Consider the following 23,844-nt stretch of genomic DNA (forward strand, 5'->3'; position numbering starts at 1 on the left):
CTTTGGAACACACAAATGTTATAATTTTACATACATTCCAAAAAAGAGATAAAAGATTCCACAAACTTAGTTTGATCTTGATATGACGGTATTAGAGCAAGAAATTTGATTGTGACTTATCAAGTCAACACATAGAAAGGTCTTGTCTGAATCGTTTACTGTTTATTCAGTCTGACATTTGACATGCCATAACTTACCTGTCTCCACATACTTGTGTCACTCTGTCCCAAGCTTGGCGCAACAGACTGATTTCTCCCACAATGCATCATCGCCTTGTACTTTTTTTTCCTTTACGACTTTCGAACATGTCCATCGTTGTTTTCTTCCTTAATTCGATCTGTTTTCGTTCCGTTTTTGTAACAGCTGGCTGTTTCCGCTCTTCAAGTACGGTTATAAGAATACCTTGGAGAGACACAACCTTTACCAGACGGTTCCTCAAGATTCATCACAACTGCTTGCAAATAAGTTAATACAGTGAGTTAATTATCACATATTTACTGACATGTATAAAAGTTCTATCTGTAGCAAAATTGGTACTATGGTTTAGGATGGGACAGTTTTCAGTGGGGGGGGGGGAAGGGGGGCTGGGAATAATTTCTTACCACATTGTTTTGAAATGAGATAATACTTGGGAAGCCAAAATCTCTTATCCTTGATGGCACCATCTGTTTGTGTACCTGCCATTATGCATTTGAAGAACCACTTATTTGTCAAAAATTTTGGCAAATTTTGTTGACACAAAAATCAGATTTGGTTTTCATATGGCTAGTGACGTAGTTGTTTACTTTCAAATTCAGATTGCACTGTAACTAAATCCCTCAATTTTGTGATAAATTGGCATTGCCCCATGTTGCTTTGGAGATACTGAAATCAAACAAACTTAGTCGGAGGCCTATGGTCCATCCGAAAGAGGAGTTTTTACCGGCCCGAACCTGATATGCTATTCACTGCATCCCTCCTACATTGCACACGTATAATAGTTGATTTTTTTCTTGTTAATTTTGCTACATTTATTTGGTGGGCCAGAAATACTGTTCCCAAAAACCCCATCAGGGTAAAGACCTGGTTGTCTGAGGGACAAACAAGAAAGAAAAGCCTTTGAAATTTTACCCTCACATAATAAGTTCTGTACTTCAAATATCATACACGGTACAAAGTTTTTATCAAAGTCAGCAGCAAGTACACTGGGTGCTGAATAAAATTGTTATCAAAGTCGGCAGCATTTTCAGTAGTTGCTGAATTTCACAGCTCCTCTGAAGACGTATTGTAACCTGTGTTATTTGATTGATTGTGCTATCGGCAAACATTCTTGTTTGCACAGATGATTTTGGAACCGTCTAGGTGTCGTAATAGACCACAATAGTCATCCATTCACTGAAGTAGAGTAATGTACTTTGGTGCATTTTATGATTGAAGGGTACCTCCCCCTCTTTCACCAAATGGAGACCGATTGAAATTTTGATGAGCCACTCAAGTACTGTACATCGAAGATACCAGTGAGAGTACCTATTATTTCTAAAGCTAAAATACATTTGCTCTGTATTCGTTTTTTTTTGTTGTTGTTGCAGTTTTTGTTTTGTTTTTGTAATTTGTAAACAAGATTATGTACAGCAGATTCCTTGTTATTGTTTTAGTGAGATCTTTGTCATATCGAAACATTTGTGTGTTTAGACTTCAGTTAGTCCAATTTTCATCAAATAAATTTTCCACCGTCTGTGATGGAGAAGAGGACAGAATTTTAAAGGCATTCAGTGTCCAGCCGCACAACTACTGTACGGACAAACAAACTGTATGTACGTATGTATGTATGTGTGTGTATGTAGGTGTGTGTGTGGGTATGTATGTGTTCGCATGTGTCTGTGTGTATGTGACACCTTGACATGTAAACACGATATCACAAGAACTAAAAGTTGCCTGAACTTGAACCTTGGTATGTAGGTAGCACTTGGTTTACAATACATGGTTTTTATCTACAGTAAGACCGCTGTTTCAATACAACAGATGAGCAATGCACATGTTGTGGAATTCTTTCTAATTTCTTAATTCCCATTTCATGTAATATTTAACTGCATTTGCCATCAGCTTGGAATGTTGTACCCTAGTTGTGGATTGGATACAGCTTTCACTGAGACTATATTTGTTTTTCCTTCTTCTTCTTCTTCTTATTTTGTGTTCACCACATTGTGTGAAAGACAGTGCCTCACCACTTATTTAACTCCCACTTTATATTTATTTGCACTACACCCATGTTTATATCACTCCCAAGAAACAGCAGGGGTCGTTTGTCCGGGGTGTCACCGCCTCTTCTTGACATTGCTCCTTCTCAGAGTTGCAGTCATTAAATATCAATCGCTGTGTGTTGAAACTTTTACCGAACAACAATGAAATAGCCCGGGTGAAAGAAATAGTCTTCATTCAATTTTGACAGATCTTTAGTCCTATACTTCAAGGAACTCCCGCAGCGTCAAGTTTGACAGTTTTTGATCTAGAATGAATCAAGTTAAATAGAGCGTCACAAATTCTGTAACTTGCTTAAGTTTATACTTGGTGGCGAGACACAAAACCAGGCTGTTACTCTAGGTGGCTATATAATCGTCTTCCATCAAAAATATGTGACAAAAATCTCACCTTCATCAAATTCCAGCTTTCTCATCTTCAGAATACTGTACCTCCACAATCGAGTACAACATAGTTTAAGAATTTCCTACTTTGATGTGCCGTTTATAGCGGCATTTTAACTTGTAATTGATCAATATTCCAATGCTGGTCCATAGTCAAATCACTTTTTAAGAAAGTAGTTCATTAAATTCAGGGTTTCCTTTTGCTATTCATTTTTGTGAGGTGGCCACTTCTCTGTGTTTTTAGGGACCACCTCGCAGAAATATTACTCACATCCCTGCATTACTGTAGTCAGAGAAAGAATAAAAAATATCGCAATGATTGCAATCCAACTATTTTAACCCATGATGCCATCATCTGATATGGCTGTGAGCCTGTGAACACTAAATATATAGCAACAAATAGAAGTTCTTCTGCCTATTTGACACAGCCTTTTAGCTAACTGATTGTTTGCATGATTGACGTTCTAACAAAATTTTCCGAGCGGCCTTGCCCCTAGAACCCCATCCCCCCTCCCCCTTCATGTATGCTCATGCACTCCAATGTCACAAACCAGTTACCACCCCTCACACGAGAAACTCCAGGGGATGTTCAGTTAAGCATAGTTTCAGACACATCAGATCTAGTGGAAATGTACTTTGTTGCCTTGCTTACCTGTCTCCCCACAATCTCAGCCTTCGAAGCTAAAATGAAGTGGCAACATTTTGTTAACCCTGTATGCCTTTCAGCGAGTGGTCTCTGACAGTCATTGACCCTTCTTCTGGTTCTACAACGTGTGTGCTTTCTTATGGACATCCCCCCCCCAATCTTATTGGCCCACAGCCATCTTTTTATGACCCATTTTGACAGGTTCCATCATTGTCACATTAAATTATGTCATTAGCCCTGCCTGTCGGTAATGAATGAGGGAGCAAATGTGACACATTTTGATGAACTGAACGCTGATAAGAAACCATGCAGAATGAATGTGTTGACATTCAACAGTTGTACAGAATGGTACTTCATGATAACAGAGTATGCTAGCCATTTATAAAGAGAGGGGGAGGGGAATAAAATGGTAATGCATTTGGCCAATCAAAAGTTTTTTTTCTGAAATTGCAACTTGGAAAGATGCTTTCTTTAAACCCTATTGAATGACATATCACTGTAAGCATATATTGTATAGACTACTCCATAGAGAAGTTTGTCTTCAAAGACTAAACGCCACAGATAAATATGAAAAATCAACATTACTCCGATACTGCCTCCAGTACATGCACTCTCCCTTGGAATATACCTAGCTTCCAACAATACATCATTTTCTTGAACCTCGCTTATATCCTACCCCAGTTGAGGTCTTTGCCCTTCCAGATTTCCCTCATGTTATATTGATTGGAGTGGGTATGAAGTAAATCCCCCCCCCCCCCAAAAAAATAGCAACTTTGGGTCATTTGTAGTCAGATCATCTAAAGGGATTTCATAAAATGTTGAGTGAACATTGTTTACCAGTATTTATTGTAAAGTAGTGAATTTTTTTCACCGTGTGACTGTACTTTGAGTAAGAAGGTCAGATTGTGTTGAATGCTTCTCCAGGTATAATATCGTGCATTATGTGCTGGCAGAAGATTCTCGTAAGGTTTCAAGTACAGTAAGCACTGATTAATAAACCAGATGAGTGGGTACTCCTGCACTGTACAGTACTAATACAGTAGGTTCAACGATAAAATACTTCAAGAGATAACTGGAGATCATTTATAGATTCACAAATTTAGTACCTGTACAGTATGTCAGTGGTTACCAAACTATGGGTGAATTTAAGCCCAGTAATTAGCCAGTGTTTTGGGGGGTGGGGGGAAGGGACGGGGGAAAAGGGAATGGTACTGCTGTTGTTATGGTAGAAACCGGGGGGGAGGGATGGGGGGAAAGGGAATGGCATTGCTGTTGTTATGGTAGAAACCAAAGATGGATTCATTGAGTTTGGTTTTCCTACCATGCTCTAATAATGCTATAAGACATATATATGAGCAGTAGAAGGTATGTTGTGCAAGTGGCTGGGAATGTTAGTAGGGGTTACATTAATTACTCCTACTGTATTTTAATGTCGACGATTACATTTTTTCATTCTTCTGGTAAAGTTTTAATTACTACGCCATTTTTAAATATTTGCCTGTCTGGCTTTTCATATCTGCAATTATAGTGCAATTAGGTTTACAGTGTGCTTTCCCCCCCCGCCTCCCAGCACCCCCTATCTTTCTGTCATTCTCTGCCACACCTTCCTTTCCATTGATTTTTCTGTGTTGCCACTCCTTTAATAGCATTCAACAGTTGAGTAAGTACTGTCTGCTACTACAGTAGTACTGTACAAACGGTGTGTTTTGGTGACATCTTCTTAACACCTCAGTATATAGCATTCATAACAAGGTTACTGGCCTACTTTTATGTAACTCGTTTCAAATTTAAAAACATTTACTAGCAACTTAAAGTTTTTTTTAAGTTGAAGATACAATTACTGCCTCAGTAAAAGTCTCAATGTGTGTTTGCCAAATTTTAACTTCAACCTTTCCAGCTTACTGCCCTAAAAGCTCAGTGAAAATAACACTGTTCTATGCAGTTTTCATATTAATTATTATTAATATTTATTGAGTTATCTGTCATTAAACATTTTGAGCTGAATAAAATTTGTTATTCGTAATTATGTTATATACACTGGACATAGGAGAGATTGGTTAGGTTTGTTGCACAGAACACCATCTTTGGGCCAATTAATAAACCTGATATGGCTAGTGCATGGTGTTTTAATATATATATATATACTGTATATATATATATATATATATATATATATATATATATATATTTATATATATATATATATGTATATATATATATATACCTACTGTACCACTTTTGTTGTTTTACGTTCACTTTTCTGCAAAGTGACTTAGGCTGTTACCTGTTGATGCTCTGTAGTGATTTGGGAGGTATTTGGTTACAATATTTATCTTCTTAATTTGAGGTATATACCGTAAACAGTTCCAGAGCTGATTTTGGTTGTACCGTGACCAAAAATTTGGTCTTCTCGGGCGGGCAAAAGGGATGAGCATCAAGAGTTTGCCCCTGCTTTTAAGTCTGTATGCAAACAATTGTTTTGGTCTTGATTAACAGTGAGTGGGATGCGGAGCTAGAGAAGGAGAGGAAGACGGGACAAAAGGCGAGTCTTTTGAATGCAATCATCCGAAACTGTCGACTTCTTTTTCTACTCAACGGATTTATCGTTTTCTTTGAGGTTAGTATTCATCATCATCATCATCATCGATGGTGCACATAGCCAAAGCAAAGCAAGCAGTGAGTCTAAGCTGAAGCCTGTGGGAGGGGGGCTGTGGGAGGGGGCTTTGGGAGGGGGCTTTGGGCGGGATCTGGGGTTTGCCTGCCTTTTGATCATTGACTTTGAATGCAAACCTGGAACTCTGCGTATTTCAAGTTATCAAGCAGATGAATTCATCTTGATTTCCAGTAAAGCATGTTATGTTTTTTTTCTCTTTCTTTTCTTTCCATTTTTTTTTTTCTTTCTTGCTTTCTCTCACAGAGTAACATATATGTTAGACTGTGTTAATACAATGTAGTTTGACCTAATTTCCATTAATTGCTCAAATTCGTAACAACTTTAACGATGAGAAAAAGTCTCTTGAATTGCTAAATGCGTAAAGTTGGGGTACCGTATTTTATCTACAGTAAAGAAATACTCGTTCAAGATTGTCGTAGCCCACAGGAGGGGGGTCTAAGCTTCAGTGTTTATACCCTTCCTGGGCTGTGCGGGGGTGGGGTAATGATACAGTAGTGTATATTTTATGTGAGTGGTCATTCTAATTAAAGTTTACCTCATAAGATCAAAACAGTTGAAGGTCTGTTTTAATACCAATTGACAGTTTTGCCTTCCTTTTTATCCTGGTTGGATATTTCACTTGAGTAGTCCTAATTCTTAATTCTTAGATTATTAGTCTTAATTCTTTAACTATATTCTGTACAAGTGTACATGCAGTAAGAATGGTAGCTGTGAAGTTAAACATATATAGTATGCCTTGTTTATCAAAACAGTTCAAGGTCTGTTCTAATACTATTGACAGCTTGTAATCCTGTTTGTATAATATATCATACTGGAATACTGTAGGTCGTTCTTATTATATTTGGGAAATGGGTGAACCCTGGCAGCAGCTTCTAATGAAAATATGCCACTAGAGCAATGCTTTTATAACAGGCGACTTTAAACGCAGTTCAGTGATCGGCAAAGCTACTGTACTGTAGACACACAAATTTGTAATAAAAAAAAAGACAAACACAGAGTGAGTGACTCTGTGGGTTTAACGTGCAGCAGGTCAAACCAGTATGTTTACACTAAACAGCTACTGTACCATGGCCTGATCTTTGTTGTTCATTGGAAAAGGGTCATTCTTGTTCCCTTGACCAATGGTTTGTCCTCCAGACAAATCTGGTCTGGTACTGGTACTGGTCAGCATTCTTGTGTTGAATTTTGCTTACAGTACAGCCAGGTGGTGGTACAATATATAAGGCATTTTACAGTGAGGTACAAAGCCATCCAACATCACCTTCTTACATCATATGATAGAGATCTTAGCTGGAATAATTTTAAAAGGAAAAAAAAAATGTTAAACTTGGGTGATATCTCAGTTTTAAAGTGGTGTCTGGAGGTGAGGGAGGTGGTGGGTGGAGAGAGCGGTGGGGGGCTGTCTTTTTTTGCTATTTATGTCTTGTGATGTCATCATGCCACTAGAAAATTGAAGGTTTGCGCTTGAATGCAAAATTGCAGCCTTAAACACCAAAATGAAATTTGGTCTTATTATTGGAAAAGTTGAATGAATTGAATATCAAATTTCCTTTGAACAGTTATGGGGAAGGGGTGGAAAAATTGCTCTAGTTTATCAGAGTAAGTCATATATTTCTTCTCCATCCATGCACGAAATATCTTTTGACGGTTTCAAAATGATAATATAGGTAAATATTGCAAATTAGTCTTTCACACCCCTCGAAATATATTTCTAGTGGGAAGAATTTCTCAATCACTGCAAACAAAGTCGGTCGTTCTCCATAGAATCTACAGGTACAGTACACAAGGGTCGACAAAGGGGATGTCAAGGATAAACGAACGTTAACTTGAAAAGTGGTCGATTACCCTTAGAAACAGAAGTTTCAATGACTTTATAGAGTTGACTTTTTACCATTGAAAGAGGTTAGACAAATTTTCTGCAATGTCATGCAGAGGCGCCCAAGGGGGTTTGACCGGTAAATGACCACTAGTCAATAGTGTGTTTCATCACGGGTCTACGATCAGTAAACGGGGGGGGGGGGTATTTTGGAGAGGGGATGAAAAAGGTTAAATTTCAAGCAAATTAGTATCAGAGAGCACTGACTCTATTCTGGCTTTTTTGACTTTGTTATTGACTTCTTTTCTTTCTTCTTCTTTATGGACTTGCAAGATATGTCCTTAGCAACCGTAGATATGTCCTTAGCAACCGTAGATATCAGATGTCGTAAAAGATCGTATATCGCACACGTATCATGTAACACTGCATTGGATCGAGTAGAATTTCATCTCCAGAAATGGTCGTTAAATTTAGGCAGTGTTATATGTCCATTTCCATGTCCTGTTGAAGTTTTGTACCAGTCAAACTATCAGTGTCGGTCCACACTGCGGTACACATATTGCGACTTTGTTTGCATAATTGCCAAACCTGAGAGTATTTAAAGTAATGGCAAAAACCAAAGTTATTCCCATTTAGGTATAATTTTACTGTGAGGAAAAGGGAACTTGGCCGATGCAGGGTGGTTGGGGGGGGGGAGGGCAAGGGGGATGTGTAATTATTATAAAGATATTTATGTTTCAATACTTTAGTTCCAAATCTCCTTTGAACTGTCAGCAATTTCACACTTATTATTATTATTATTGATTGCTGAAATTATTAGTTTTCATAGTTAAAAAAAAAAATTGTTACTCTTTCCAGGAATGTGTCTTCAAAGTGGGCCAGCCAATTCTACTGGGCATTTTGGTACAGTATTTCCGGGAGGACTCTACCATTACTACGGAACAAGCGTACCTTTGCGCACTGGGTCTGTCCATTTGTGCAGTGGGGATCACTATTCTGCATCATCCCTCATTCTTCATTTCTTCACGTATCGGGATGAGGACCAGGGTCGCTGTCAGCGCATTGGTGTACAGAAAGGTAGAGGTGTTTTTCTTTATAACAATTTTCACCCCCCCAAAAAATAATAATGTCTACCGTCATGGGTGATCTAAAGTCTGATGTTTTGTTGCTTGGATTTAACGCTCTGTTATTCTATGCTGAATTCTACCCAACAATAAGAGCAGTTTATTAAAATTATGATTATTTTTTTTGGGCATTGGGTTGAAATGAGCATGCCTTCAAAATCTTGTGTGTCTTTTAATTGTCACATCACCATTCAGAACTCAAGAGTGAGTTGCTGTACTATAAAACTAAACTAAACTCTTTTTGATCTAAGACTGTTTGCCCTTTTAATTGTGATTATTGAGGGGGACTTTCTACTGATACATATCCTGTCATGCCAGATATTTATTATCCAGTCGGAAATGCCTCCCCTTCAAAGTATTTTTTTCCAAGAAAATTACATCAGGGTTATTTCCTGTGTAGCCATGATTGTGACAATTCTGCTTTGTCATGGTTTTGGTTCACGTCACTGTTTATTCGCTGTTAAGAATGCCTTCCAACAGTTACTTAAATCATGATGGTTATCTTTTTTTATGATTGGGGAGCAAGTTATCAGCAACTCACAGCAAACAGCCACATTTGTGAAGCAGCAATATAAGTCACCTTCAATTAATTTGAGAAACCTCCTTGTCCAGAGGTCATTGCCAGGTTACTGGCATTGCGTCAGTGTGTGTTGCAATACTCCCACTTTTTGTGTTCTGTTTCATAAATTTCCATATCGTTGATAAAAATAGTATTTGTCACTGACGTGATGACTGATGTCAATATTAGGCAATATTAGAAAGGTCTTGTAAGGAAACCCTTTGCAAATATCACAGACTTCCACTTAAAAAAAAAAGAAAAAAAGGAACAATTAAGTAAGTGAAAAAGATGAGAAAAAGATTAAAAGTTCAAGAAGATGTGATGTCTTTTGTTACATGTTATTTTATTTTATTTTGTATTTTTTACTTACGGCATGTAAAGAAATCTTTGCAGTGTTGATGGTGTATCTGTGTGTGTTGCCTTGAATGTTAAACACAATAAAGTCTACAAAAGTACTTGGTATTCGAACATCCTTTGTGTAATTTGTGGTGGGCAAACGTCATATGAGAGGTCACAGGGAAGTGGAAGTTTGAAGATCTTGGTAAAGCCGTTGGTAACTCAAGAAGGGAAGGTTGGAGGAACTTCATATGTGGTAGATTAAAACCACCATAGTGAGTGCAATAAAGTACCCTTCTGCATAGGTTATAGGACAACACAGGGTTAAATTTTTTACAAAGGTTTCCACTGGATAAAAATTCAAATGCCTGTTCAACAGCCCTGTTCAATGTGAACACTTCCTACCCCTTTCTGTAAAAGTTGTAAAATTAGCTATTTTGACGTGAAATTGTCGTGAAAATATTTTACGTCATGGGGCATTTTATATTTAGTTTACTGTTAAAGAGAAGTGTTTTGAAACAGACTTTTTTATTCTAGGTACGTTTGAATGATTTTGAACCTCTTTTCAGTCTCCTTTTCATCCTTTTGAATTTTTGTCCGTTTTGTAGGCTCTTCGCTTGAGCAATTCTGCCCTGGGTAAAACAACCGTCGGGCAACTGGTAAATATATTGTCCAATGACGTAAACAGGTTTGACCTGGTAAGTTCAGTTATAACCATTTTTTATTCGTTTTTTTTTCTCTTTGCGACGTCAACTAACTGTACAGGTACATGTGGCTCTTTGAAAACAGCCGTTAAAACAGTTGCAGGGAATGGTAAAGATGAAGGACTACAGTTGTACAAACCATCTCATGAATCTTTCCTGGTTTCTGTCATAAATTCTGTTACGTGTTCTGTTCCCCTCATTTTGGAAACTGAAAAAATGCCATAGTGTCAGATTTTAGAAATTACGTTATATTGCCCCTTTGAAAGCTGGAAAAAATGCCCTGTCATTGAAGTGATAGTCCAAGACAATTTTTTAACTTTCCCTAAACAAAGTTTTGTGTTGGGAGGGGGGGGGAGGTGAAAAGGGGAGGAAATTAGAACCCTTGGTCCACAAAGAAATCCTCAAGGGAATGTTAAAAGCTAACTGTGCCACATTAACAAGCCAATGTTGTTGGAGTTGCACAGATATCTATTGTTTACTTTTATTATTCTATTTTCTTCTTGACTTTTATTATTTATTGTGTTGGTTACTTATTGTTTTCTATTGTTTACTTTTATTATTCTTTTCTTGTGTTTTCTTTTCTTATAATATTTTATTGTATACATTTATGATTCTTTGCCATTGTTTTACTTTTATTTTATTATTTTATTTTGTTTACTTTTATGATTCCTTTTGTATACTTTCACTATTCATTTCTTATGGTGTACATTTCATTCTTATTTTCTTTTGTTTACTTTTATAATTCTTTTTCATTGTCTACTTGTTTTGTTCTTTTATTTTATGATTATTCGTTTCTATTGTCTACTTTCGTTATTCTTTTCTATTGTTTACTTTTATGATTATTTTCTCATTGTCATTTTGTCGTAATATATTTAAATGTTCTGTTAATTATTCTATTGGGGGTATCTTCTTGTTATCTGACAGGCTTTCCTGTTTATTCACTATCTATGGATAGCACCGATACAAATCGTCACCATGCTAGTCGTGCTCTGGTTTCAAATGGGTCCTACCTGTTTGATTGCATTTTTCACCTTACTACTCCTAGCACCGATCCAAGCCTTCATGGGCAAGATGTTTTCACAACTCAGGTACAATGTTTGTTTCCTTTCACAAGCTTGGGGATATATATGGCATTATGAATTGAAGGAGGATTGCCATCCCACCCCCCCAGTCCCACCCCTCCCCTACACCCACAAAAACTTGCACTGCATCACCGTTGTCTGCATCACCGTCTGCACCCCTCCCACCCCCGCCCCCCCCACTTCTTGTATGCATAATACCTTTTCTCCAGACTTGACTTGTCGGAAAGATATCAAACGTGTTATACCCACAATTGGCAACAGATTGAGGCACAAAGCCTAGAATTCAAAATTTCAGTCAATTGCTAAAGATGCCAGTGCATAAAAAAAAATTCTAAGAGCTAAAATCAAATTCCCACATTTGGCATTAATTATAAAATTTTAAGCAATAAATTGTCTCCTGGCATAATAAATGCAAATACAAGTTTTTCTTCTATCTTTTTTTCGGGGGGGGGGGTGGTTGGGGGTGCGGAATGGCAAACAGCCATAATCTACTAGAGTGTAGCCATTAAGTAGCCTGAATTTACAGGCCTGAAACAGACGGGGTAACCATATGCACTTTATTTTAAAACTCTTTGTTCTTCGGTGTCTCTGTTAGGAGGCACGGAAGTGATCGATTGCCCGATTCTGCATCAGTCTGCTGGACTTGTAGTACTCTGTCGTTGTGTCGTGTCATGATACAGTTCAATATTGGCAAACCATCACAGTTAATACGGTTTGACCCAGTCTATGTCAAAACGCTACTATTTTCTGCTTCTAATTTTTAGAGCCAGAACCGCTCTGCTGACGGACGAACGGGTGAGAATAATGAACGAGATCATCTCCGGGATGAGGATCATCAAGATACATGCCTGGGAATCCCCCTTCACAAAACTGGTGGAGGAGTCACGGAGGTAGGTCTCACCTAATCTGACTAATCCAGATTAGTCCTTATCTGACTAATCCAGCAGAGAGAGGGGAAAATTAGAAAAAATCATTGGACCGGATCAAGTTAACTGTTCTAATCGTCTTCTTTCCTTTTTCTTTCGCAGTTGATAATTTCCTTTCTTTCTGTTTTTCACTCTATCCATGGCATGTATCACTCGGACTAACACAAATCTTTTTTTGATGGAAGCGCTGATTTAAAACCCTTATAAATCATGCTGAATTCTTCTTTGCTATATCTTTTCTTGTCTGTATGACACAGAATTGTTTTAAGGGAATTTTGGTGGATTGTAACATGCAATATATAGGCTTTTTTTTGGGGGGGGGGTGGGCGGGGGAGGGGGGAGCTGTATGGAATTTTGATGTGTAAAATGTTGTTGATTACTTAATAATGAACTTTAATATGCCTCGATAATGTAACACCCAAAAAATGGTTTAAAACATAGAAAGTATCGAATATAGAATAACCTATTTGCACATAACCGGACCAATGAAATGTCTTTGCACAACTGGGCCAACGGTATGTAATCATCTTCTTCACCTCCATTCTCAGGAGAAATTCGTCAGAAGATTCACTCAAATTGTCCTTGAAAACTCCCCCCCCCCACCCCCTAAAACATCCATCGACTGAAAATTTGTTGTCATAGTCAACCATTTTGAAAATTGGTACCAAAGCAAAATGATGATATCTCCGATCATTTCAATATAAAGTCGTGGAAAAGTTTTGAAACGTCGCTTTGAAGTGTTATACAGATTTACGTATATGTGTTGCACAAAATTTTGGAGATAGCACGGATGTAGTACATGTCTTTAATTGGTCTGCCACGTCGGCCCGCAGCGATATTTACTGTTGGCGACAAATGTCCCCCACTGCATGATTAGGGGCTTATAATATATGCTAATTGTAGGACAAGAGCAAAAGTGCAAATCTATCACTTTTCATGGCTAAAGAAAGAATTGCAGTATTTGGTGAATTATTTTCATCCCTTGCCATGGGTTAATTTTGGTGCTGCATGCTACAATGGTGGTCGTGAAGGGAACGTTGCTACCTCCAGACATTTTCCTTTTCTTGGCATAATTTGTACAAATTGCTATATGCAAAGCTAATTTCATGGGAGACTGAGCGGTATATTAGTCTTGCCATGTCCTTCCTAGGGGGAGAAAAAAAAGGAAAAAATTGAGCTTAAGTGCTGTTTCTGTAAGCTATTAAGATTCTGTAAGCTATTAAGTTATTCAGCTTAAAGAAAAACAAGCTATAATCTCTGGAAGTATTTGTTCAAGGCTAAAACCTGATTATGATGTCAGACATTTAGCCCCATTCTGTTCATTCATGTGGATCCTTTGGTACAGGTTACACTTTGGTACAGGTCCTGTATACCTGCACCCTTTGGTACAGGTTATACCTGCAGGGTGCATTGAATTCATATGGTATCCCATAAAGAGGTTGATATCAACTCTGGATTCAGTTTCTTTCTTTTTTTACCCCAGATACAATTGCTATATCCTTGGAAGGGACATTACACCTTTGGGATGATATGGTGGCTATGCTTTTTGACAACAGACCTGTCATCAACGAATACATCCATTATTCGTGACATGTTTGGTTTTCAGGTTATGTGAACCCATTTATGAAATGAAATAATAACCAGTAACTTTTCTTCACTCATTTAAAAAAAAAAAAAAAATTATTTATCTCGTCATTGAAATTTATATCAAAAAACAAAACAAAGCTCCACAAACTAATATCCACAAAGGCTTAGTGGGAAGCATGAGGTCTATCCAGCCTAATAACCTAAATGCCAAAGATGATGCTATAGCAAGTTCTTCAATTTTGCTTCAAAGTCAACTCTTTTTATTTATTTATTTGGTTTTTGTTGTTGTCCTTTGCCATTATACGTTTTATTCTTCCTCTCTCTCTTTTTATATTTTTTCTACTTTTTTTTGACGGTGATTACATTTTCTCGCAGATGTGAAACCAGGCAGGTCCACTTTGCCTCAGTGATGCGATCTTTCAATGTGACCCTGTATGACCTCGGTCCGAGAATCGTAGCTTTCACCACCTTTACCGTATACGGTGCCATGGGCAACCCTATTGTCACTCCTGTCGTGTTCCCGCTTCTAGCATGGTCTTACATAATGCGCTTTTCGATAAGCACGGCCCTTCCGCTTCTGACGATGTCGACAGTAGAGACGTTGGTCTCTGTTAAAAGGACTCAGGTATACCGCAAAAGCTGGGTCTGCAAGTTGCCATCTCAAAGCTGCTGCCGAAAATGCACAAATTACGATTACTGCTACGTGTATGCTAAAGCTCACTCCCAAACAGTCGCCATGTATGCATGCATGCATGCTCATGTTTTGGCAGATGTGGGGAAGCAAAATTATATGTAACTGCAGGAAATATCATTTCTTTTTCAATTAAAATTATATTCAGCAAAGCCATATTATTCTCTTGCATCTCTTGAACAGCAGGTGCAAACGGGCGTTATTTGCTATATAAACAGGTGGCAGTTTGTGGCAGGTTATGGCATGCACGGCTGCACATGCGTGTGTAAAGGTGTCCAGGGAATGATTCAACCGGCATCGCATCGCAAAATGGTCACATTGGCAACACAGGTTTCAAGATTGCTATGGCAGTTGTTGTTTTACAGGGCGACCATATTATCGTATAAGAGACAAATTTTGAGATCCTTACAATTTGACCGTTAAAATTTATTCACCGAGTGTTTTTGGGACGTGATCCAGCATGAGACAAACGGAGATGCAAGATACAGGGAGAAGGACAACGTATCGAAAAAGACAAACTTTGCAAACGGTACGCTACCTCTTGAAGCTCTGGCCTTGCTGTAGGTTGGTTTGATCCCTCGTACTACATGAATCAACATCTGACCTCAAGTCTGACGAAACCGAGTCACTTTTTAATCATCAATTCTAAGCTTTAGTGATATTAATTGTCGTATTGAATGATTTTTTTAACACGATCAGAAGTCACACAAATCACCATGTACACGGCTCTGCGGTCAACTCGTCAGTAAACTACGCCACGGAGCTAGTCACGGACTGCGGTTTACAATCGTTTATACTCTTCCATTTCAACATCTGGGAAAGGATATTTTTGTTTTGGTGACCGAGTCTTATATTGCTTTGGATGTTCAGTGCCAAGCAGTTCGATGAAAGACTCATGACTTTTGCCAAAGTACCACCTGAACACTCGGACCTGTCATGCGGCTAGAATGACCATCGTCAAGTTGGTTTTGATTGCCCATTTTTGTCTTATTGGTAATGAAATGAATCCTCTCATTAAGGTTACTCTTCTTGCTTTTGAATGTAACATTAACTTTATCTGTTAATATTGTATTGTTCACTGTTGTTTTACTCTTCAGTCTATGGAAGAGGTTGGTTATGAAAAAATGCCATGTCTTTCCTATTTACTAACACAGTTAACAAGTACCTCCCCTCCCCTCCCTCCCCACACCCCATCTTTTTCCTTCACTTTATGTTAGAATTTGCTCAGACTGCATATTGTCAGGTTTTTTTTCATATATTCACATGGTTTAAAAATACAATCCCCTCCCCCCCACTGCACAATCCCGTCCCCTTCCCAATCTTACCATCTTCATCACTTTCATGACACTGTATGTAGGTAGACAAAGTTGACTCATTTATACTATTTAATTTTCTATTTATGTATACACTTAGCAGCAACCATCACCTCCCCTCCCCCTGCCCCCCCCTCCCTCCTAGTCTCCTCCTCAAACACTATCTGTGATATGTGGGGGAACTGTTCCTCACAAATATCTGTATCATGTATTGGTAAGGATCATGGTTTGGTTTGCCTCACCTTCGAAAAAGAAATTTATGTTTTCGTTTTATTGATGTATCAGATTTGCAATATGTATTCTTATCTCTATCCCACCCCCCCACCTCCCCAACTCCCTTCCCCATTTTACGACTAAAGTCTGTGTTCATGCAAAGAAATGAAATGAATGTAAAATCAAATACCTCCTAAGAAATGTTCAGTGCTGTCAACCTAGGGGGGGGGGGCTTTAAGTTGAGTTTTCAGAATTTTGAATTTTCCAGATATCATATCTATCTGCTAAACTGAGTCATTGATTGTAAAAAGATCTCTGTGGCCGAAATGCACTTTAATATCGTCCATGAGCCAAATCGTTATGTTCCTGTTTTAAATAGACTGCAAAGAATTGAGGTAAAGCAGTATATACACACCCCCCCACCCATTGCAAGTGACAACCCAATTCATGATGCTATGTTTTTAAGGGGAGTCCATGTTACAGTTCTAGAATGTTTACAGGGGCTTGAATGGACCATTTGTACTACCGTGGTACACCCCTACTTACTCTGTAGTAGTGGTGAGGGGGTTTTATTTGTTTATAGTCGACTTTCGATTCTATTCCCTCTCTTCTTTTTATACTTCAGACGGGAGAGCCTCCGAATCCAGAGGACGTCGTATTTACGTTCATTCAACTTATCTTTTTTCTTCATTGCGGGCAAGCTGGTGGCGTTTACGACCTTTACTGTGTACGGTGCGCTGGGCAACCCGCTACTAACAAAGATCGTCTTCATAGCCGTGCCCATGTTTGACATACTCCGTCTAACGGTCACTCTATTTATACCGTACTGCATCATGCACTGCTTGGAGGGTCTAGTGTCAGTCAAAAGAGTCAAGGTACCTCGAATTCAAAGCAGTTACAACTTCTGAAAAATTGTCCTCAAACTCTGTCGAAAGGTTGGGAATGTTTAAAATCTTGTTCAAGGCCAAGGGCGATCTCACATGACTTTACAACACTTTAACTCCTAGTCATTGGTAACTCATCACACCCACCGACACCAAAGTGTCCACAATTCAGGCAATCTCTCCTGGGGCACTACAGTGCACCACATCTACGTATCCCCTGCAGGGGGACTTCCCATAGGGTGTACGCAACTATATTTACAAGTTTACCCTCCCAAGTCCCCATTTATATACACCTGCGTGAAGAGAGGCAATGGAGATTAAGTGCCTTAGCCAAAGGATAACGTGTAATGATCTGGTTGGGACGAACCCGCAAACCTTGTATCACAAGTCCATTTCCTTAACTGCTTGACCACCGCTTGAATCATGCTTTCATAGTCTGAATTTGTATGTAATCTGACAGAGTTGTAAGAGTATCAATGTAGTTTTCTTTAGAGTATGCTAAATGTCTGGAAAAAGCTACAAAGAAAAGCAAACTGCCTTAGATGATTAACGTTCAGCCGCATTCTTAAATGTTAGAACATTGTTTAATAATGATTAATAATACTGCTTTAATAATTGTACTAAGTCTCTTAAAAATGTATCGTTTAATCCTCATATATGTACTGTACAAATTAGGCACAAAAAGAATGAATTGCAACACGAATCATGTCATTTGAAGTCATCACTGACCTCTTCATTTCTGTTCTGAGCTTTGGTCATTAGCAAAGATCTTGAATTTTTAATTAGGCTGTAACTGCTGATCGAGTAACCAGAAGACAAAAATCAACATGGTCCTAAACCAAAAGGAGAAAAAGATTTTTACAGAAATTGTAAGCCCTTTTAATTGTTTTGATATTTTTAAATTAATTAATTTGTCGTCAGTTAAGATTTTTGAGCAATATTTGACAAAAGTTTCGTCAAAATTCAACATTTATTTTTAGGATAACTTTCTTTGAGTTTCTTGAAAATTTGAAGATGATTGACCCTCTCAGTAGACTCAAGGTTCACACAACAAAATGATTAATTAATTAATTAAATTAATATTAATGTTTGATTTGGGATGCCATTTATTAGGCTTTTCTGATGATGGAAGAGTTACCAGATGTCTTAGATGGTCATGTTAGCAAACAAAATCATCTCTACGACGATAAACACTCGCCGATGCCCGATGGGATTGGAACTACATTGAAGGCGAATGGTACCAAAGAATCTATAGATGCGAACCGGACCGAACACATCCCGGTCGCAGACGGTTCGGACCCGCAAGCGATGGTCGTTGTCGATGCAAACGGGGCGAACTATCCACCGATCACATCAGAGGAGAAGAAACCAGAAGTTGACTATACAGTTCAGATCAAAGACTTACAAGGATCTTGGGATGAAGAGGTACTTTCAACTTTTACCATTAGCTACCTTTCTCATCATGTATTTTATAATCTGGTTGCCGCAAGACATTTTTCACTTTGATAAATATATTTCACCAAAATGTTGGTTCTTATTTGTAAGGGGGGCGAGTGTTTATATATTTACTAATATCAGTAAGTGACAACAGATGTTTATTGGGCTGTTGGCAGGTATCTAAGCTACCATTTTAAGGCACAGAAAGAGAAATTGTATTCAATGAACAGAAAGGAAGAAATATTGGTTATAAACTTAGAATTCCTCACTCTTCTACACCACACTCTCCCCACCCGACTCCCTTCCCCCTCCCCCTCACTAAGAAAGCCAGGTAATTTTGCAATTAATAACTGTTGTATTATGATCAGTCATCTACTTACCTGAAGTACTTGAATAGTTACCATTTTGAACATCAAATTTGATAGAAACATTTTTCTTTTACATTTTACACTGTTACTTCTACATTTTCATAATCGTTCACATTTTGAACCAAATCAAGTATTTTAATAACTCTCTCTCTCTCTATCCATCTATCTAGATAGCTAGCTATCTATCCATCCATACATCTAGCTATCCATGCATCCATCCATCTATCTATTCTATCTAGCTATCCATCTAGCTAGCTATCTATTATATCTATCTTGCTAGCTATTCATCTAGCTATCTATCTTTTCTATCTATCTATATATCTATCTACATATCTATCCATCTAGCCCGCTAGCTATCCATCTATCTATCTCCCTATCCATCTATCTAGCTATCCATCTATCTAGCTAGTTATCTATCTAGCTATATATCTATCTACCATTCTATCTAGCTAGCTAGCTAGCTATCCATCTATCTACCTATCTATCTATCCATCTAGCTAGCTAGCTATCCATCTCCCTGTCTTTCTATCTGTCTGTCCATCTATTCTATCTGTCTGTCTGTCCGTCCGTCCGTCTGTCTATCTGTCCATCCATTCTATCTATCTATCTCTCTATGGATTCCCGTCGACCTTCCATTAACTATCTGATATCGTGTTTGTCTTGCATTCTTCTTCCTCGTGTGCAGGCCACAGGGACAAAGTGTTTAGATGGGATCACATTCTCGGTCAAGCCAGGAAACATTGTGGCTGTCATTGGCCCTGTAGGATGTGGCAAGGTAAGTATGGGATAAAGAATTATGTTTGCGGGTGTTTTTAAAGGTCAGGGCCTTTACTGGAACCAAAGTAAAAAATATTATCATTTTTCTCTTACTTTTACACATTCAACTCTTCTGGTGGTGTGGGTAGGGTGGATAGGTGATAACTCATTTATCGTGTTTAGAATTAAAATTCGAGAACAGGTCTTTTTTTTTTCTATCACTTGCTTTTTTTTCTATCACTTGCAGTCATCTCTGTTCATGGCTCTATTGGGGGAGCTTCCACATATAACAGGAGAGATAACATACAACAGCAGGGTGGCCTACACATCTCAACAGCCATGGGTCTTTTCAGGAACCTTGAAGGAGAACATTCTTTTCGGCCGCCCTTACGACAAACCCAGATATGTGAAGGCACTGTCTATTTGTGCATTGAGTAAGGTAAGTGATATTTGGAAAAGATTTTTGATAAACCCGAATGGTGACGTCATTATGTGATGTCAAATATGTCATTAACAAATTTCTTCTTTTTTTTGATAAATAATTATGTGTTTCATGTGCAATCTTAATGATAATAATAATAATATAATAATAATCAGCAGTTATTTTTGTGACGCTTCAGCGTCCACAAAATGTGGGAGAAACCGGCAAGGGCTTTAATATGGATTACAACTCACATGTCGGCTGGCTTCCAATTCATCATTTTAACTCAAAGTTGGAATCTTTATAATATAGAAAGTCATTTCAAATGGGAAAACCGTAGATTGCTCTTGGGTGAAAAACCCACCTTCCTATGACCCGGCCGGGCTTTGAACCCAGAACCTCCAGATTGCTAAGCCTCATTGCTTCAAATGCCACTGCCTTTAACCACTCGGCCAAAGCAGCTGTATCAGATTCAATCTTCTTTACATAGAAGTCAGCTATTATCTTTAAACAGCTCTATATTTCTGGTTTCTTTTTTCTCTTTCTTCATCTTCTTCTTCTCGTAGGATCTTGCAATATTGCCAGATGGAGACCAAACACTCATTGGTGAGAGAGGGGTGACCCTCAGTGGAGGTCAAAGGGCAAGGGTCAGCTTAGCCAGGGCTGTATATGATGATGCAGATATCTACTTACTGGATGACCCTCTTAGTGCAGTAGATACAGCTGTTGGGCGCCATCTCTTTGACAGGTATCAAAGCCGAATCCTCAAACAATTTCTTTCGTATTCAGTTACAATTTTGGCTTTGGGAGGAATCCAGTTGACATAAACTCTCACAGGGGGTGAAGTTGGAAGAATTATCAGCATTTTTTCAGTTATAATTTTAAGTATTCAGTTATAATTTTGGCTCTGGGGAAGAAATCCAGTTGACATAAACTCTCACAGGGGGTGAAGTTGGAATGGTGTTCTCTCATGACCAATAAAGAACAATAGCTCACAATTAAAGAGCTTTCTACATGATTCATCAAACTACTTTTTATATGGTCATAAACATGATGATTTAATGATGCATGTTTGAGTCATGGGTTTGAATTTTGGTCAGTAACGTAGGGTTGTATGCTGTAGGGCTTGGTTGTAATGAATGGATGAGATAATTTTCTTTATCACAATTTTTGTTTTGACAAAATCTTTTTGTGAATTAATGGCTGAAAAACAGCCTTTTGTTACTTGTCATTCAGCCTCTGAAGAAGACCCTGCTAGGATCAAAACGTCAGGCCCTCTTAATTTTACACATTCTCTTTACACAGGCTCTTTAGCGGATAAGCAGTTTGCTAACAGTGTTTGTTTCATTATAAGTTACAATCAGTACGTTGTAGTATGTAGGTTCGATGAAAATGTTGCCAAGCACTTTTATAAAACTAGATGGAATTCAACAAAGTCATTTAGCTTCAAACTTAAGCTGACTGCACATGGAACCTTACCCTTATTCAACTCTACACAGGTCAGTAGGTGGATAGGCATGGACAGCCATACAGTACGAGTCTGCTATCCACTGTGACCGAGCAAAGATTTAGCCAGTCTTATGGCATGTTGGCCTCAGTATGGGAAAGGTTAAATATGTGGGTATGGTCCTACACTGTGTGCACCCGTTCATTGCTAAATCCATCCAGTTCCAACAAATGCACAGCAAAGGTCACTTCGAATCCTGTTACGGCCAAAACTATCTCTTCTGTTTTCAAATTTCTTCACAATTACCCAGTCAGTTTTTTTTATGTTCATCTGCCGTCTTATTTTTATCTGATTTTTCAGATGCATCTCCGGACACTTGAAGGAGAAAGCGGTGATTTTAGTAACTCACCAGCTGCAGTATCTCAATGCAGTGGATCAAATTATCGTTCTTAAAGAGGTCGGTTTTTTTGTTTCGTTCAAAATGTATTCTGGAGCAGCTTTGGACAAAGTTTATATTTAACTTCCTATTATTATCTGCAACTCAGTTATCATTTTTTGTTTTTTGTGTTCATTTTGATAACTTTTTCAAAACCATTCGACATTTAAAATCCCATAATAACAATGAGCTTGAAACAGGGATTTTTTTGTGTTTTTAAAGGAACATATTATAGAGTCCCAAATTGGGTATTTTTTTACATGTAAGCATTTAGAGCGTATCATAGGGCTGTGTAATGTTACACCCTGATTAACTCCTTAGCATCAGTATAACTTTGAATTTGCTTTTATTGTTATCAGTCTACAGTGTAATGACCTACCATGTAATATTACATTGAGTTCAACTGTGGAGACTCTCAAATAAGTAGTACAATCATTATCTTTCATTACAAGTGTTATATTATATATTATATATAATATGATATAATATCTCTCCTACCATGTAATATTACAATTGATTTCTACTGTGCTGCCTCTCAGCAAGATAGAGCAGTCAAATTTGTTTTCAAGTAATAAAGTAAATGTACAATTTTTTTGAAAAAGTTCCCAAGTTGGGTTTTTTTGCTCTCTGATCGACAAAACATCGCTGGCAAAATCGGATTCATTAATTACTCTCTTATTGAAACCTTCGATTGGGCAAATGAATCTAGGTGGGTGTCTTACTTTGATCGATTTCAAACCTAGTTAGGTTTGCTCAGATTACGTTTAATGATAGAGAAGCTTGATGCACACTTCTTCCACACCGTACGCCATCACTGTAGTAGCCGCATCATCATCATCATGAAACTGACAAAACAATTTGCTGTCTTGCAGGGTAGAATGGTGGACAACGGTACTTACGAAGAACTCCAAACCAAAGGAATCGATTTTGCGGCTCTATTGAGGGAATACGAGGACGAAGAGGAAAGTCCAAAGGAGGAAGCCCTCTCCAGACAACACAGCGTCCGTTCAAGAGAGAGTGACGTCAACTCCCCAGAGGATGTAGCCTTTGACGATGTAAGAGAGTCTCTATGTGAGACTGAAATTTGTCTATGACAATTTTCCTTTTTCATTTCGTCCTTATCATAAATATTTATTCATGAAATAATAATGTATGAGGGAGTGAGTGATAAGGGTTACCCGTCCTGTAGAATTTAGGTCACAAACGTTGTTTTCCCAGGGGATAATGTAACGGAACATTTTACGGAAGAATTATTGGAAAATGCGGAATCAAGCTCTCCAAGATTAAGGATTTACCTTTGACGTCATAATGAGAACGTGAACTATCGATTTTTGTCACAAACCGTTAAAAGAGAAAAACGGAACAAAAAATAAAAACCCTGACATAGCCGTTTTGAAATATGAAACAAAAAAACCATGAGACTATATCTTCATGATCTTTTAGCATGTTGTCTTTCTGTCTTATTCCATCAAGCACCAATAGGTTTTAAGACACTCATTCATTTTTCTTCTCCTGTCTGTTTGGCAGACCTCATATTTAGTGTGTAGAAGAACCACGTTGAGTTAAAGAAGCCTATTGTTTTTGGTCAAAGGTCATGTGGGGTCACCAGGGGTGGAAATTTTGAAACCCTTGTAAACACAATATCTCAAGAAGGAAAGCTTGGACAGACCTCATATTTAGTGTGTAGAAGTACCACAGTGAGTACAAGAAGTCTATTGTTTTTTATGGAGGTCAAAGGTCATGTGGGGTCACCAGGGGTGGAATTTTGAAACCCCTGTAAACACGATATCTCAAGAAGGAAAG

At 38.1% G+C, this 23,844-nt stretch overlaps 1 protein-coding gene across 1 annotated transcript in view; it reads left to right on the forward strand.

Moving 5' to 3' along the window:
* The window catches only part of LOC139974644 (ATP-binding cassette sub-family C member 4-like), a 41,096-nt gene that overhangs the window by 4,809 nt on the left and 12,443 nt on the right, over nucleotides 1-23,844 (forward strand). The window contains exons 3-15 of the mRNA XM_071981871.1: nucleotides 364-474; nucleotides 5,764-5,884; nucleotides 8,616-8,834; nucleotides 10,385-10,474; nucleotides 11,405-11,568; nucleotides 12,327-12,452; nucleotides 16,918-17,167; nucleotides 18,290-18,601; nucleotides 19,667-19,756; nucleotides 19,985-20,176; nucleotides 20,725-20,906; nucleotides 21,966-22,062; nucleotides 22,914-23,096. Of these exons, the coding sequence (XP_071837972.1) occupies nucleotides 364-474; nucleotides 5,764-5,884; nucleotides 8,616-8,834; nucleotides 10,385-10,474; nucleotides 11,405-11,568; nucleotides 12,327-12,452; nucleotides 16,918-17,167; nucleotides 18,290-18,601; nucleotides 19,667-19,756; nucleotides 19,985-20,176; nucleotides 20,725-20,906; nucleotides 21,966-22,062; nucleotides 22,914-23,096 (2,137 nt within the window). The remainder of the gene's footprint in view (nucleotides 1-363; nucleotides 475-5,763; nucleotides 5,885-8,615; nucleotides 8,835-10,384; nucleotides 10,475-11,404; nucleotides 11,569-12,326; nucleotides 12,453-16,917; nucleotides 17,168-18,289; nucleotides 18,602-19,666; nucleotides 19,757-19,984; nucleotides 20,177-20,724; nucleotides 20,907-21,965; nucleotides 22,063-22,913; nucleotides 23,097-23,844) is intronic.

The sequence above is a fragment of the Apostichopus japonicus genome, chromosome 10 (assembly GCF_037975245.1).
Source record: "Apostichopus japonicus isolate 1M-3 chromosome 10, ASM3797524v1, whole genome shotgun sequence".
Lineage (NCBI taxonomy): Eukaryota > Metazoa > Echinodermata > Holothuroidea > Aspidochirotida > Stichopodidae > Apostichopus > Apostichopus japonicus.